The sequence below is a fragment of the Patella vulgata genome, chromosome 6 (assembly GCF_932274485.2).
Source record: "Patella vulgata chromosome 6, xgPatVulg1.2, whole genome shotgun sequence".
NCBI lineage: Eukaryota > Metazoa > Mollusca > Gastropoda > Patellidae > Patella > Patella vulgata.
The window spans coordinates 61,973,320-61,991,938 of NC_065884.2; the positions used below are offsets into that span (position 1 = coordinate 61,973,320).

An 18,619-nucleotide genomic window follows, 5' to 3' on the forward strand; every position below is an offset into this window, starting at 1 on the left:
TTAATTGAATAAATTGTTTTTTTAATTGAATAAATTGTTTTTTAATTGAATGATAAAATATTTATTTTAATTCAATAAAAAAATATTTATTTTAATTCAATAAAAATATATTTATTTTAATTGAATAAAAAAATATTTATTTTAATTCAATAAAAAAATATTTATTTTAATTCAATAAAAAAATATTTATTTTAATTCAATAAAAAAATATTTATTTTAATTGAATAATAACACATTTATTTTAACTATATTATATCGACAATGACATTATTTATGAATAGCTCTAAGACGAGCGAAAAGTATTTGAAAAGTGTTAAAATGTTATTAAAACAGTGTTTGTAGCGGAATATCTTTTATCTTTTCATCGTTTACCGTTAAACAAAGTAAAGCAGCTTTACGGTTGTGCTAATATTTTTGGATATATATGCGTATATATGCATGCTAGTGTAAATTGGCACAGAAAGAAGGGGGGGGGGGGTTAAAGCCTACTCTTATGTCGAATTCCAACTGTCAAGGGATCTTTTACGTGCACGCCAATGTGTACACGGGACCTCCGTTTTTCGGCTCATCCGAATGACTAGACAGATGTCCTTGTCAGGCCCTCCGTCCTGCGTCAATGACAAGGGAGAACCACCCCGGGACTAAGATACACTTTTATTGTGTCTATGATCACGTGTACAATGCTAAGAGCGGACTTCCCATGTTTCCTTTATCGTCAGTGACTCCTCAACGTGAAAGACTGGACACACCTTTTCTTGTCAATCTCAAAGACCCCTTCCCTGACAAGTGATAAACAAGTGGTCAACAACACGAAAATAAAATCTAGTTTTAATAAGACTGATGAGCTATGCGGACATCACCAATAAGTGCGAAGTCGTTTCTCATACTTGCGCTGTGGCTCAGTGAGTAAAACGTTGACTCGCTAACCTGAAGGTTCTTTATTCGATCCCGGTGTTGTTTCATCTTGTCAGTGATACAGGACAAGCCGAACAACCAAGGTCACGTGTACATATTGGCGTGCACGTAAAAGATCCCTTGACAGTTGAAATTAGATAAAAAGTAGACCGTAATGCCACTTCCCGGGAAAATTTCCGTCATAGTACACTGTATAGTTTACGCCCGTTTTTATTAGCCCAGTACAGTCGTAGCAGATAGATAGGAAGATAAACCCCATTTCATTTCATTTCATACCCTAGGAAGAGTGAACGTTTTATTCCTGGTGCACAATATATAGTTGCCGTATTTATTAGACGATACTTCGCAAAAAATAAATATAATTTCTTTTTTTTTTCATTTTAATAAAATTGAACCAGAGATTATCTAAGAACGGATTATTATCTTACTGTATTTTACAGCTGCGCTAATCCCGTTAATCTATTTCATCCATCGACTGTCAAAAGATGAGCTCATATTTCAAATATAGGTTCCTGACAACAGCGTGAATGTGGTATTTGAAGATTATGTTAGGTTTTTTTACCTGGCAATATGATTGTTGATACATATTGTACGTATAATATAAAGATATTTATTTATCTGTGGTAAAGTTTGACAGGTGTTAGAAAGCCGTGGATTATCAGCCCAACACCTCAACAGACAACAGGATACAATTTGTTCAATGGCTTTTTTTAACGTCCGCTCCCAATGAAGTGCCCCTTGTCAGTGGTGCAGGGCGGAGAGAAATGAAATGAAATGAAATGAAATGGGGTTTAACGTCCTACTGTTCTGCTCCTATACTGGTCTAATGAACACGGGAATACGCCATACAGTGTGCCATGAGGTAAATTTTGCCCGGGCAGCGGCACTATCGCCTACTCTTATATCGAATTCAAATTGCCAAGGGATCTTTTACGTGCATTCCAATATATACACGGGACCTCGGTTTTTCGTCTCATCCGAAGGACTAGACAGCTGTCCTTTTCAGGCCCTCCGTCCTGCATCCCTAACAAGGGGGAACCACGCCGGAAAATCATGACTGAGAGATTGGCAATGCAATGAAATGAAATGGGGTTTAACGTCCTACTTTTCTGCACCGACTGAACAAACGAAGACGGACATACGCCATGCAGTATGTTACATTTATGAGGGTAATTTTGTCCGGACAGCGGCGCGACGGCCAACCCTTACGCCTATATCGAATTCCAACTGTCGTGGGTTGTTTTACGTGCACACCAATGTGAAAACGGAACCTCGGTATGTCGTCACACCCGAACGACTATAACTTGTCCCTTGTCAGGCCCTCAGTCCTACACCACTGACAAGGCGGAACCGCACCACAGCCAACAGTGGGATCAAATACTCACCGAGTCACTACGGCTCTACGCCTCGACATGAAACAGGATACAATGTATTAAATAGCGTTTTTTTATGCCGGCTTCCAATCAAGTGACCCTTGTCAGAAGTGCAGGATTGGGAGCCTCATAAGGCACAGCGTCTATTCGTTCGGTTGCGGCCAACAAGATCCCATGTAGAATTTAGCTCATAGCGCACTACATAACATAATGCGCGTCTTCGTTGTCCCGATTCGTGATGAGAAATAGGAAGTTAAACCCCATTTCATTTCAGTTTTCACTGAAGTAATATCGCAGACAATGCACGATACATATCATACGACTTGAACTACTCAAAGCATAAAATGGTCATGAAACTAACAGTGCGGTCTAAAAGCAGAAAAAGGGGCAGCTGGCCTAGGGGCTTTAGTTCCCCTCAAAAAAAAAATCACGTTTACAGATGGCGGCGCCTGTAGTCAGCGAGCGCCGAAGGCAGTGTAGGGGCCTCTCCCGATACTTTTAGGAAATAAGATTGCCGCAAAGCGTTTTTCTGCTACCCCGCGCCTAATATAGCCTTATTGATGTCATCCTGGAAGCGAATTCTCGTTTTAAGTCACAGAGTCTCGGCTTGCGATGTCGGTGGCCTGTGAGTGTCGTGGGCGCAAAGAAGAAAATTTTGAAAATTATAGACGCACTCATAGCCTTATTGGGTTCATCTTGCAAGCGAATTCTCGTTTCAAGTCACGGAGGTTCGGCCTGCGAAGTCGGTGGCCTGTGAGCGCCTTAGGCGCAAAGAAGAAAATTTTGAAAATTATAGACGCACTCATAGGCCTACGCGTTTTCCTGCTATTCTAACCCGTTCACTTCAATGCGTTCCAATATAACCTAAACAAACAGTCAATCGTTTAGCCCACGGAGCGTTGAGGGGTTTGGAGGCCATTAACCAGTGCGAATGCGTTTTTTTTCTGCTGTTCTAGCCTATGAGTTAAGCAACTTTAATGGCCCAAAGGTTTTGCATCCGCAATCCCACCCTATGCCGACCTGAATTTTCAATCAACTAATCAGACTGTTACAGCTGCATCCCTCAAATAACTTTAATAATTCTGAATTACAAATTACGATAGAATAGAATAGAATAGAATAGAATAGAATAGAATTGAAATTCGTAAAAATCTAATCCGGTGGAGCTTGTCCCGTCACTATTGGAATTAAAACATAAAGATGTGACTTTTCACAGAATAGTGATTCGCCTTCGGGGCAATTATCACGAACAAAAATATGCCTTGCAATTTTCTTTCATAACCCAGCTTCATAATCCCGGTCGGGGCAGAAAAGTAGGACGTTAAACCAATTCCATTCATTTATTAATTAGTATTTCTTATTACAACTTAACCATGAGTCAACCATCACGAATAGAGATCTGCCTCGCGTAGTTCTTGCTAGAATTTTTAAACCCAGGGTTAACCGTTACGAATATAGATATTAGCCTTGCGTAGTTCTTGCTAGAATTCGACCCTGGGTCACGGTTTTCATAAGCATATTCGCCTTGGGTATTTGTTAGAATTTCACCCCGGTTCATTTGTCACGATTTTCATAAAGAGAGATTTGCCTTGTATATTTGTTGGAGAGATTGTGGTGTGGGAGAGGTCTACATGAAACGAATGCACCTGTCCTCCTGTTAATGATACCCGAGGTGCCAGTTTTTAAGTTATATCCGAATAAATCAAACTTAATATATTACCTATTGCAAGTATAAATCAATGTGACAGGGAGGTGGGATTACACCTATATTATTGATAATATAGATAAATGACCCCCAATATTCTCCCGTAGAGATCACACTAACACAGCGGATAAATCTACTCTAATCTTGACACTAAAATTAAAAGACAACGCGAAGTTAGTTTGCTTTAAGAAACTTACAAATTGTCTTGGAGTTATCATGTACCCAGGATAAACTAACTCTATATTTACTTCGTGTGAATTAACCACCTATTTAAAAGGTGATTAATCATTTAACGAAAGAACAAAAACAGCGAACAACAGACGTCTTATAGAGTAGGTTACGTGGTTAGGTTTAAAGGTGGCTGAGTGGTTTCACGCGTGTGCGTGAGATCACAGCGTCTGTCATTGAGTCAAGTGGTATGGTTTCGACTACCCGCTTATATGTGACAAGGATTAGGGTCTAACCTCGTGGGTTTTCTCCGGTTCCTCCAACTGCTAAAGTACTCTACGTGCACGCGAAATATTGAAATAAACTTGAATCATATGATAGTACCGAAATAACCTATTTTGTATCGCGTGGACGCCGCCCCCCCCCCCTCTCTCCCACCCAAACGAAAAACGAAAACATCTTGTGGGTCGATATTTAAAAATGAAATTTAAAATAAAATTACCAAAAACAAAAAAACAAAAAAAAAAAAAAATCCACCACAAATGCTATTCCTAACATACACATGTCTTGTATATTAAATCCGCCGATCGTCATTTGCATTTTTCAGTAAGTATTAAACAATATCCAATTTTTCACGCTATAATCCACGCTAAAATGTATTTAAATTGATTATGAAAACGAAATCAAATTATTAACCGTAGATACACTCCCGGCTTGGATTAATCGGATTCAAAAAAGGGGTCCATCAAAATATTTTCAGCGAAGATTAAATGCGGCGATGGCTTATTTTGACAATGTCCCTTTTGGTATTCTGTACAAGATTCGAAAAAATAATGTCAACGAATTTTCAATTCATCATGTCTTTGTAAATACTGAACGAAATTGGGCCATTAAGGACCGATATGACACAATATTGTAGTTTGTAGATTAAAAAACGCTTTTATACCAATGCTTTAATAGTAAGTAGAAAAGTGGCAGCACCAAACAAACCCGATATGAGAAACCTGCACACAAGACAAACAACACAGACATTGTAAGAGAAATAAACAATACATATGAAGAGCCCTGGGGAAGAACGATCTAAATCACTTTTTCAACGAACCCCAGTTAATGGCGCCATCTGGTAGCAAATTGTATAGGTTTTCTGTGGAACAATCAATTTCAGATAAAAACGATCGGAGTCACATCTAACCAAGGCCCTTCTGAAATGGCCTCCCAGACAAATACGTCCATCGTACCCTTTATTTTACCTTAATTTGACTGAAAAGTGGAAGTCGGTTGTTGTACTGGTAATTATGATCCGTATTAAACATCATTTTGAAGTTGTAATTAAACGCACTCGTTGTTCTGTTCACGTCAAGCATTCTCGTCCAAAAGTCTGTTTTGCCTTTTATGCGAAAAGACAAAAATGTGAATTAGATCGTTTTCCCCTGGACTCTTCATATCAAATCAAGTGCGTTGTACAGTCTCGGGCCTGTTGTATGCTTAAAGAGGCTAAATCGCTAACTTAATATTTTCCCTGATATTACAAATTAAAAATATGAATTAGAATTTAATATTGGTTCATTTCAATCAAAATTGATGTTGCTATTATCCCGTGAAAATTTGAGATCCTAATATCCAGTATTTAAGACACAGTGAACATTTTAAAATCAGTACACGAGTTGTTACTTTGTAGTTGCGGGTGCCATTTGTAATCAACAAAGAAAAACATATCATATGCTGAAGTAATTAGTAATGGCTGATTCACTCAACAAGATGATAATTTTAAAAAAAAGGTCTAGAATGGCTACACGGGCGTAAACGACTTTCGTTCAAATTGGATAGTTCGTGTATTTCACTGAACATAATTGACTAGAAATTACAATAAATATTTTTAAAATCACTTTATATACATTCATATTACATTAATATGTGCTCTTAGACCCATTTAAGATTCCGACGAATAGAGCCATACGCCCTTTAAATCAAAATGAAAGACAAAACTCTTATTTACAAGAAAGAAGTAATAGAAACAACGCGACCGGTTTAGAAGAACTCGAGAAGAACAGAACTGACATTAAGTTTGGCTTCGGTTTGTATGGGTTACAATAATTATATTTTCATGATCGTAAATGTAATGAAATGGGGTTTAATGTCCACTGAGTTATGAATACGGGCCATGTTCATAATCGGTGATTGGGTAACTTTTAACGATGATAATCTTAACTTATCCGTGGCAGCAATATGGTGGCTTTTCTGAAAGCTGACTTGTTAATTCCCCGCCGCCGTTTCGTATCCACCCTTAAGTCATGTATAAGTACCAGGTACATATTGGACGATAGATAGGGTGTTGTTTGGAGGAAGGCTTGTCTTGATTTGTCTTATCAGCAGTTGTAACAAACCCACCGAGACATCAAAGACGACTTTATTAATATTGTGAAATTTTGACAAAGGCGGGTCGGTTTTCCGTGATGCCGTGGACAAATATATCTAATAGGTTTACCGACTACTGTTTGCGGTAAACGTCAAGTCGTACGATTTTATATGAACTTGAAGATAATGACGATTAAGGCGATATACGTCAGGAATTTTTCCGATATCAAAAATATTAATGGAATTTCTTTGTAGATACCAATTGATAAAATGAACATATACAAACACCATACTCACTATATATTTGTTTTGTTTAAGTCTCGGTTTTTCTATATATAAGGGGTTGTGGAAGAGGGCGGGGTGGGGGTCACGGTGGCTAAGTGGGTGAGACGCTGGCTCGATAGCCTGGACGGTGTTCGATCCCTGCATTGACCGAGAAAGTTCATCAAAATTTTCCGTTGTTCCCCCACCACCCCTTGTCAGTGATGCAGGACGGAGGGCCTGACAAGGACAGCTGTCTAGTCATTCGGATGGGGCGAACAACAGAGGTCTCGTGTACAAATTGACGTGCACGTAAAAGATACCTTGACAGTTGGAATTCGATATAAGAGTGGGCCGTGGTGACGTTGTTCGGGCAAAATTTCCCTCATAGCACACTGTATGGCGTATGCCCGTCTTCATTAGCCAAGTTCGGAGCAGAACTTCATTTGCTAACCTTCATAATTTATTTTCATGGAGTTCGTCAGGACGGGATTAACCATTAAGCAAAATGGAAAGGGGCGAGGGGCACCACAGAATTTCTGCTTTGTTAGATGACGAATTCAAAATATTTGATTTAAAGATTCAGAACTTTTAGTTAGTTTTTCAGTGTTTTTTTGTCATTTTTTACTGTTACCTTCTTTGTCTCAGTATATAATGACGTGCATAAAATCCCCAGAAAAACTTTAACCACGTGCTTGACGGGTTGTTTATGGTTTATTATTGTTTACATTTTGAATTGTATACTATATGGGGCACCAAAATCTTCTAATTGCTTAAGGCCTCCATAGGTCTTATAGGTCTCGGGTGTTGGCCCTCGTCCACCTGTTGGCTGATAACTACAATCATATATGGTTACATATGGTGTCGTAATGAGTAAGACGTTGACTCAATGGCCTGGGGTTTCCGGATTCCATCCAGGTGTTGACCGCGCCACTTGACTCTATGACAGACATTATGAGCTAAATTGCTCTACCAACCCATCCAACCTGAAATGAAATTCAAAATCACAATAAACGAGAGAGAAAACTCAGCTATGAATACAAGAAAGACGTGATAGAAATATGCGGTCGGGCCTGGTGGTGGTCGTCTGTCGGATGACACTCCTTGATGGCGATAGCCTGCCAATTGACGTCATACGCTAGAACTTCATAAAAGTTAAAAACAATAAAGACGATAATCCGGATAGAATTTCGGAAAACGTTAAAATGGTAAAAATTAACAATTTAGGAAACAAAAATGTATACATTAAAAACAATAATGTGTAGTGAGTAAACAGTAGCATAGACAGAGAGAGAGAGAGAGAGAGAGAGAGAGAGAGAGAGAGAGAGAGAAATGGGGTTTAACGTCCATTTCGGGAGTAACAAATGGTTTAATTTTATTTCAATAATTCGCTTGCGCATAGGGGTCTTTAGCAGTGGGAGGAAACCGGAGGAACCGGAGAAAACCCACGCGGTTGGACAGGCGACCCTACTCCTTGTCACGTACAACCGGGAATTCGAAACCACGCCAGTCGACACAATGACAGACTTTATGATACAGCGCGCGCACGCTAACCATTCAGCCATCCAACCCCGCCAGTAGCATAGACCAATGGTACTTGTTTCTTTTGCTTTGGCATAAATACCATTCACGACGACGGGGTTTCGAAATATCTGTGTGGTGCTCTTGTCATCTTTCGTCTTTCGTGAAAATGCCACTTTGTTAGTCTCAGATGAGCGGGAATAGAGAAAGAAATAGGGTTTAACGTCCATTCGACACAAACTAGATCATTTCGGTACTAACACATCGTTCGGAGAAAACCCACGAGGTTGGACGGGCGACCCTACTCCTTGTCACGTACAACCGAGGAATCGAAACCACACCGGTTGACTCAATGACAGACCTTATGATACAGCGCGCACGCGCTAAACATTCGGCCACCCCCCCACCCTCCCCCGGCCACAGTCTCAAAAGAATCAGCACTAGGAATAATAGCTATTATATAGAAGTAGACCAATCTTAACAATAAGTGAGGAAAGTCCAACATTTTCCCAAAATGGAACCAGGTGTTTCGAAACGGGTACACATGCACTGTCATGACAACCAAGTAAAACTTTCTTTTCAATTGCAGACAAAATGGGCCTGGGTCCTTACAAGGAAAAAAATGGCGGTAAAAGTGTGGTGATATATTTGAGTTTAATGCACGGATATGGTGACGGTATTAGCCTTCTAGTTTATTGTCAATACAATCTCTATCATGTCAGTCTGTTTTAATATCTTCCATATAATAAATATACCACACAGTTATTAAAACCCTTATCTTAAACATACAGCCATTAATATCGAACGTCACGTGATCCATTACAACCAATCACATGGCTAGAAATGTGACAGGTACTTGTCGCCGTCATTATTGAGATATTGACCACGTGATAATGTTGACCAATCATTGATTAGTATATTTGACAGGTAATTGTGTCATATTATTGGGGTATAATGCCTACGTTTATTAGTCACCCGTGTTCAGGCTTTGTTCTAACACCTGTTAATTGTTTAAGTATACGGAGCTTTTATTTACCTGTGTGTCTAATTACCTATGATCAGCAGTTAATCAAGGATATACTCAGGTGTAAATTACAGTGATTTCGTGGTACCAGTCTTCCAGATATCAGATATCAGGATGGTCTTTAAAATTGAACAAAATATCAAATGAATATTCAATGTATGTCGTCAGTGTCAGGATTCAAGGCGGAAGTTCAGGAGTTTTTGGTTTTTCTTTATAAACGGACGAAATATTCTGGTTGTCAAAACAAGTAGCATGTGTATGTTAAGATAATTTTTAAAAATCTGACAAGAAAACAAATTTTAATAAATTTAATGTCAGATCTTTTCGTTCCGTAGTGTTGTAGACAGCGTATACACACGCCGTCTTTTCATGTGAAATATGTTGAAAGGGTATAACAAATAACTCCTTTACACCTTTCCAAATTAAGAAATTATTTGACGACGGTCAATGAGACTCAACGTTCTTTGCTGTAACAATTGGAATTTTAAACTGATTTTAAATTCACTAACGGTGTATGAAATCAAACGAACCACAAAAAAACAAACATAAGAAGAATCCGAAAGAAATTCCGCGGTACTCTCAAAATATTTCGGAATTAATAAACAGAAGACGGACATATTGGAGATGAATTAGATTTACATCAATTACTCGGATATAATTCTTCTAGACATTTGCGAATTTATGTTCTAAAATACCTGAATTTAAATAAATGAAATGAACTTGCTATTAATTAGCTTATAGCGAGTGTCATAATGCCTACCCAGGGCAAAAGAATCTGCCGTGAAGGTACTATGGAAACTGAGCACGAGACGTCAGCTGATGCCATATCCGATCTGTTACCGAGAAAACACAAATCAAAATTAAAACCAGGTAATATTTTTATTATTAATTCTAACCCAATTTCCATTATATTGGGCGGGGGCGGCCGCTGCTCATTGGGTAACATGTTGGCTCCCTAACCAACCTGGAGGTCCTGTTTTCGATCCCTTGTCAGTTGTGTAGGACAAAGGGCCAGAACGTATAGTCTTTCGTATGGGACAAAAAACCGAGGTGCCGTTTACATATTGACCTGCACTTTGGTCGTTGGAATTCAATATAAGAGTAGACCGTAGCGCCGCTGTCCGGGCACAATTTCCTTCATAGCACATTGTTTGGTGTATGGCAGTCTTCATTAGCCCAGTCGGAACAGAACAGTAGGACGTTAAACCCCATTCCATTTTTTCCGTTATATTGTCTTCTACTTGTGCTAAAGAATACGTGCATTCACGTAAAAGTCCGGTTGTTGCCGAACAGTCCTATTTCAATCAAATAGTTGACCCCAGATACCACTGGTGCTATCTGGTATGTAATAATGAAAACATATTTTACATGCAGTGAAATATTACTTGTGTCAGAATTTGTATCTGTTTCAACTTCTTACAGGTGTGTTACAAGGTATCTCAGAACTATTTTTTCTGTAGAAAGCATTGTTTTATTGAAAGGGGGTGGGGGCATTATTCTATAAAATATTAGCTCTTAGATAATACCTCTTGAAATTGTACATCAGACTACATCTAGACTATCAGAACAAAAAGGAGTACATATTATCTTCTAAACATAATCTGGGTTATTTTATATCCTACATCCATATACAAATTTACCTCTTGTTGTTTTAGTTTCTATATCAGACGAGTTTCTACTCATTTTCCTAAGTATTTTATGTGAAATTAACTGAAATGGGGTTTAACGTTTTACTTACTAGTGAGAAATGTGATAAATGTTTTTTTAATATCATGTAAAAACTGACGAAATAAAAGTTTTATTCAAAGTCAGTTTGGCAACTGATACAGCAAATTTAACAACGATTATTGGAACACTTTGAATGCCCTCGGGAGATGAATGCTCGAGGCCGTCGCCCCCTCCTCCTCAACTCTGCACACCACTGCCAGACTGTTGTATGTTAAACTGATATTAGGCCGATACATATATATACACTTTGTTATCACTGATAGAATTATTTATTGAATAATGCACTGACTCGCTAATCAAAAGGCCCCTGTGTCGTCCGAGAAATTTCCTCGTTTTTTTCCGTCAGTTGGAATTCAAAATACGATTAGGCAAAATGTCCTCGAAAGCACATTTTATGGTGTATGACCGTCTTCTTTAGTCAGGTTCGAATTTCATGCTTTGAGCTTGAATAATATTCAAATTACACATAGTCCCTTTGTCCATTCTCTGGTTTTATTCGGTCTAACCTGTGTATCGTTTCTGGCAATATATATCTAATTTGAGCTATATTCTTGGATCACTTGTTCTGTTTGGATTTTGTAGCGCAGTCCTCCATCCAATGTCACATTACCACTTTCCATCTTGATGAATTTTCTCATGTAGCGAATCAGTCGATTGGCCTAATTTGTCTAATTCGTCCATTATTAATTACAAATATTACTAACGATTTCGATTGCTTTTGATAACTAGTGGGACCATTTATTTCACGTCGCACCAATATTCACCAGACATTCGTAAATCAAAAATCAAACTGGTCAATAAACATGTTATTATTTCACCAACCTCGTCGGTATTCCTCGGACTCTCTGCCCCCCCCCCCCCCCCCGCCTCTCTCTCGCTCTCTTTCCCTCTCTTTTACAACACATGGCTTCAAACTATTGTCCAGTGCGACAGGTTATGACTACCAATTTTAGAACACCTAGTACCACTTCTTATTTAGGCCTTTACATGGTGTTTGTACTCTTTCTTGAACACCTGGTTTCACTTCTCATTTGATGACTTCACACTTTCTAAAAGACCCCGTTTTACACAGTCTGATATTAATCATTTCAAGTACAAGTAGCACTTTCTAGGGGACTCGATAAGGCACAGACTTCGTTACCAGGAGGTCGGGTGGGGGTCGGGGACACAGTTCCTTATCACTGAGAAATTACGAAAAAATCTCCTAGGGGGGTTGGGTGGCCGAATGGTTAGCACATGCGCGCTGCGCTGTATCACACGGTCTGTCATTGAGTCAACTGGCGAGGTTTCGATTTCCCGGCTGTACGTGACAAGGAGTAGGGTCGCCTGTCCAACCTCGCGGGTTTTCTCCGGGTCCTCCGGTTTCCTCCCACTGCTTAAGACCCCTACGCGCAAGCGAATTATTGAAATAAAAATTGAAGCATGTGTTAGTCCCGAAATGACCTAGTTTGTGTCGAGTAGTCGTTAAATCCCATTTCTCTCTCTCTCTCTCTTACCTTATTTCTAGGTGTATACTATAAACCTTCTATCCCGCTTTACACCAGAAGGTTTTTTGTTTTATTAATTTTTTTTTTTTTGCAGCAAGTAATAAAGTTTTGCAGACTATTATAACCATTTATTTTAGCAATTCCTCCCAGTAATATTGGGCTGTGTGGAACATGCTAGCGTCAATTTGTAGCATATCTGACCCACGGTATATTTTTGACACTGGTCGAGCATTATGATTATGATTATAATGTTGTAAACCGCATTCAAACCGCGTGACTTTTTGCCATTTGCGAGGGGGTACAAAACCTCAAGGTGGCGCAAAAACTCAAAACCATGACGCAAAGCTCGTCATTGCGTCCTTCTCTCCTAGCCCCTGCTACGCTGTTGTGTTTAATGTGTGTCCTTAACCAGACCGGAAGCACATAATGTGCGTAGAAGATCCCGTCGCAGCTCAAATTATAAAAAAAAAACAAAGAGTAAACAGCACACGTAAACATGTAAATGTAATTTCCCTATGTCAGTCTCAAAATAGTCTTAGTGATGTCAACGAGGATTTAAACCCGATCCCAGTCTTCTTCATATATCCTGATTGAGCGTTAAAGTGGTGTTGTCGTTAGATAATATATAATATAGTATAATATCATAGACTATAGAGGTTTATTGAAAGGTAAAGAATAAAAGTCAATATAGGTGAAGAGGGTTTAATATAAATATGTTGACAGCTATATACTCATCTTATACCATATAAATATCTTGTAGGTGGTCTCTATAGGGTGTGGAAGAGGGCGTCAATAAACTTATATTTTATTTAAAGGAGTTAAATCGCTAATATTTGGGATCACGCAACGCATACAATAATGTAATATGAATGTATATAAACTGATTTACATTCAATCGTTTCTATTTTTACTGTAATTTCTAATCAGTTATGTTCGGCGAAATGCGCCAAAGTCTCAATTAAATGACAATCTTTAGCGTCTTGTTATTCCAGTCTACACCGATGGTAATTATTGCGCATGCTCTCCAGATAAGAATATAGCGTCACTATTTGACATGACTTGTGGAATATGTCTAGCCTCGTTCTTTGAGTCCCTTGTTCCAAATGGCGCTGAAACGCATTATGGTACACGGTTCGTGTACCAATGGTAAAATGTTTATTTTGTCTTGAATATTGGATATCAGAAGCCCATCTTGTCCCTGTGAGATCACAAGACCAATGTTGATCTGAATTGACAAATAATTCTTGTTTTCAATATCGAAGATATTTGATGATATTGAGTCACTTTGCTTCGGGAGAACGCATCGCCATTTGATCAGCAAAACACTTCGCCCATTTTGTAACTAACATTATCTGATAGCATATAGCGAAAACGTACGAAAGTGGACGCCTCCCCATTTGATCAAACCCATACTCATCTCATTTTGTAATTAAATTACGATGCATTTTATGTCTATGTTGAGTGTAGGAAATTACCGTCTAAGATGGCGTCAATCATACACTTTTATTTTATTTGTACCTACGGAAAGAAAAGGTGGACACTTTACTTTTTGAGAAGCCCAATACCACGGACACTTTGAGACCACCGCACGATACTTTTTATTCCCTATCGTGATGAGATTTAGGAGGGTGGGGTGGGGGTATTCCTAAACATAAGCGTTCTCATATTCATTTTAATATTTCCATAAGCCCTTATCTTACTGTTTTTGGAAGGCGCGGGAGTCTTGTCCGTGCTTTTCATTTGGAGCTAGCCCCATTTAAGCTAGACCCGTTCAAGCTATAGACCCATTCAAGCTCCAAGAGAACACTTTCCCTCTTTCTGATAAGGAAGCAGGTATTCGTCTTGAATGTTTTCCGAATCGCATATTTCGCAGAGAAGTTAGATATAAATTATAGTTCTTATCCCCACCTGTCTTGAAGTGGGCTTATGCAAAAACAAAATAAATAGATAAATAAATAAAAAAACGATGGAGGACTGTAGATATCATCTTCAAAGTGGGCTTATAAACATAGTGTAGAATACGAACGTCTGACGACTTAGAAAGAAATGATTTTAACCGTCCCAGAAGGAGGTAAATGATATTGACAGCTATGTTTTAAAACTATCTATCACCACCTGAACCAAGACAAATAATTCAGACATTGTTGAAGCGTAAAGTATGTCGAGTTGATGTGAGTACTTCAACTTTAAGTGGTCCCAGTTCGTGCGAGCATGAATTTATAATTCCTAACAACTTGACCTCACTAGGGCCAGCCAAATGATAACTTTTCTCGCGTGTCTGATATATTTTCTCATATGCAGCTAATTTGTGTATTGAAATAGAGTTTAACGTCCTACTTTCTGCACCAGCCGAGCTAATGCATACTAAACCTACGCTGTCTGTTTGCAATCAGTTCCGCTTGAGAACGGACACTAAACTAGTTGTCCGACATTTTAAAGAGAGAATTCCATATTTTCTAAGAAAGTCAAAACATAATTATATCTATGTCTTTTGTTCAATATGTTGTTAACTCACTATTATACGATCATTCTCACACTTAAAACTCATTCACCCCGGAAATAATAACACAATTACCTCCCTTGTTTTTCTATTCCCCCAATGGAATAGCTATGTTCAAACGTTTGAATTTGAAGTTGAAAATGATATTTTTGCCAATTTCTCAACTGGCAATTTGCCAATTTCTCAACTGGCATAGCGGCGTTTCTGTCTATGCTTTATAGAATTCAAACTGGTTTCTTTCACGCGCAGATCAATGTTATTTCATGCCATCTGAATGACTAAACGCAGCATTCTGCACACAGAGATCTATATACTCTACTTCAAGAATAGATCTCGACCCTATATGACCGCCGGTTCACATCTGTTATACAGAGAGAGAGAGAGATAGAGAGAGAGAGGGAGAGAGAGAGAGAGAGAGAGTGAGAGAGAGATGGGGTTTAACATCCACTCGACACAAACTAGGTCATTTCGGGACTAACATATGGTTTAATTTTATTTCAATAATTCGCTTGCGCGTAGGGGTCTTTAGCAGTGAGAGGAAACCGGAAGACCCGGAGAAAACCCATGAGGTTGGACAGGCGACCCTACTCCTTGTCGCGTACAACCGGGGATTCGAAACCACGTCAGTTGACTCAATGACAGGCCTTATGATACAGCGCACACGTGCTAACCATTCGGCCCCCCCCCCCCCCTACACATTTTTAGCTTTAGTAAATAAAAGCAGAATATATACTTCTAAAAATTCCCTGTGTTCACCCGGTTGGTGTAGTTAACGGATTAATACCGCACTAAAACACAGTTGTTGCAACATCATTCACAATTCACCCTGACGTATTTCTAGCCATTTCAAAAAATATGTAAGTCATTAATGAGCGTCAAGTATATATTTACAATCGTAGACTAAACCTCATTGTTTTGGTAGATTGAGGTGAAGGAATATTTCACATTCCAAGCGACCACCAATCACATATTTACCAATCTCTAGCCACTGGATGCCTCTAGACTTTATCTCTTATATAGATAGTAGTCTGGGTGTATAGAGTGGTAGGAAATAAAAACAGGGTTTAACGTCTCCACAACAAAATACAAACAGCTGATAAGTATACAATGTGGGGTAAGAGAATTTCGCCCGGACAGCAGCGTTTCCGCCTATTTCCAACCGTTAAGAGTTCATTTGCTTTGCGCCTGTGTGTACCTGAATGGGACTTGGGTTTTCGTCACATCCGAACGATGAGGGTAAGAGAATTTTGTCCCGACAGCGGCGTTTTCGCCTATTCGTCTTAAAATTCTAACTGTCAAGCGTTCTATTACCCCAATGTGTACATGAAAGGACCTCATATTTTTGTCTCATACTCACGACTAGGCATGCCGTTCTAATCACTCTCGCGGGGCGCTACACGCTATAGCGAAGACCGGACTTGAAAAATCCGATATGAGGTATAATCGTCTACATTGCCCCGGTCGCAACAGAAAAGTTGGTTCCCCGCTTGTACGTGACAAGGACTAGGGTTGCCTGTCCAACCTTGTGGGTTTTCTCCGGGTCCTCCGGTTTCCTCCCACTGCTAAATAAAAGAACCCTACGGACAAGCGAAGTATAGAACCATATGTTAGTCCCGAAATGATATAGTTTGTGCCGAATGGACGTTAGACCCCATTAACTCTCTATTATACACTAAATTACCAAAATAAAATGATGTCCATATTCCATTTCCGCTTCCTATTGGCTATTAATCCTGTAAATCTTTGGTTATTACTGTCGGATCAGGTTTCATGAGTATTGATCGAGTTCTTTGTGTTGTACAATAAATATAACCAAACAAACGAACATCAGACAAAATATTATCATTTTAAAAATCAAAGAATTTTGTAACCTATTAGTTTCCCTTTATCAAGGGTTATAGTCCTTTATTACCAGTAATCTTTTATAGCTCCTCATTAAACATATAATCAATAGGTCTGTTAAATAATCATAACAGTCATAAAATATATTTCTTCAACACAATTATTGTTCGTTCGTTCGTTATAGATAGATAGAGAGAGAAATTGGGTTTAACGTCGACTCGACACAAACTAGGTCATTTCGGGATTAACATATGGTTCAATTTTTTTCAATAATTCGCTACTCCTTGTCACGTACAACAGGGGAATCGAAACCACGCCAGTTGACTCGATGACAGACCTTATGATAGCGCACGCTAATCATTCGGCCATCCTATCCCCTCGTTCGTTATAGTGAATTAATGAATTGTATTACTTTAAATTGTACAAACATAGTATTATTAAAGAGACAAATTTAGCCTTGTCATCATCCTGGCTTATTCTCCTAATGTCCCTCAATTGTACAATATATTCAAAATACTGTTTAAACAATAACGTTAACTCAAATCAACAGAGAGAGAGAGAGAGAGAGAGAGAGAGAGAAAGAGAGAGAGAGAGTTTAACGTCCACTCGACACAAACTAGGCCATTTCGGGATCAACATATGGTTCAATTTTATTTCAATAATTCACTTGCGAGTAGGGATCTTTGGCAGTGGGAGGAAACCGGAGGACCCGGAGAAAACCTACGAGGTTGGACAGTTGACCCCACTTCTTGTCGTAAAGATTTAGATAAAGAGCTAATATAATATAATAGTTCGGAAATGGATAATGTAAAATGAATAATTGGAAAATGTCATTCAAATTACTCAATTGCGAGCGAAGATATTAGCTTTTGAAAGTTGACAAGATGTGTGCAATAATTTCAACCACCGCACTGGTTGTTCGACGATAAGTCTCGCTCCTCCATTTTTTAGCTTAAATCAAAATATAGCTGAACTGTTCTAATCTATTTAATATCGGAGAAATCCGATGCCATCGTGAGTTGATTATGGCCTGGATAAGTTAATTAATGTCCAATTAATAATTTAGAAAACATTTCAGACCCAAAGAAAGACCTTTTATAAAATTTTGAAATGATCTTGTTAAATGTTAACCGTAATGGTACTTCTGATTGGTTCGGATTTTTTTTTACTGAAACTGTCATATCAAGTGAATAACCTGTCCATCTTCTTCTTAGTATTTTATTGCATAAGTAATCGAACTTAAACTACAATAACCTGTTTATTAGTATTTTATTCCACATCTAAATAGTCGCGCATCAACAGTTACCTTGCGAAGTCTAGAACTGCTCCGTTTCTAGTATAATATAAAGTAAGCTGTCAATTTCCATGTGTAATATAATGTCGAGTGTTGTAATATTTGTCTTTATAAGTAGTTTATAAGCTGAAGATAAGGATGTTAATTGGTGCTAATTACCTTGTTAATTACACCTGTGGGGATATACAATATACCATGGTCTGAAATAAACAAACACTCCACTTTAAGATGTGTTGATATTTCGTAACATTTGAATTTATAATATTAATACAATATAATACACATTTGAGTTCATAATACAGTTCAACATACACGTTCAGACCCCTCCACCCACCCCCACATGAGACCAAGTAAGCGCCCTAAGGTTCACAACAAAACCTCAATAAACAAAATCAACAACAATCCTAATAATATGACATGGACGATGACGATCGTCGAACAAGTAT

General features: G+C 38.5%; 1 protein-coding gene across 1 annotated transcript in view; it reads left to right on the forward strand.

Annotated features, from left to right (window-relative positions):
* Positions 1 to 10,074: 10,074 nt before the first annotated feature.
* The window catches only part of LOC126824435 (DNA-binding protein RFX6-like), a 41,123-nt gene continuing 32,578 nt past the window's right edge, over positions 10,075 to 18,619 (forward strand). Inside the window, exon 1 of the mRNA XM_056101768.1 lies at positions 10,075 to 10,192. Within this exon, the coding sequence (XP_055957743.1) occupies positions 10,075 to 10,192 (118 nt within the window). The remainder of the gene's footprint in view (positions 10,193 to 18,619) is intronic.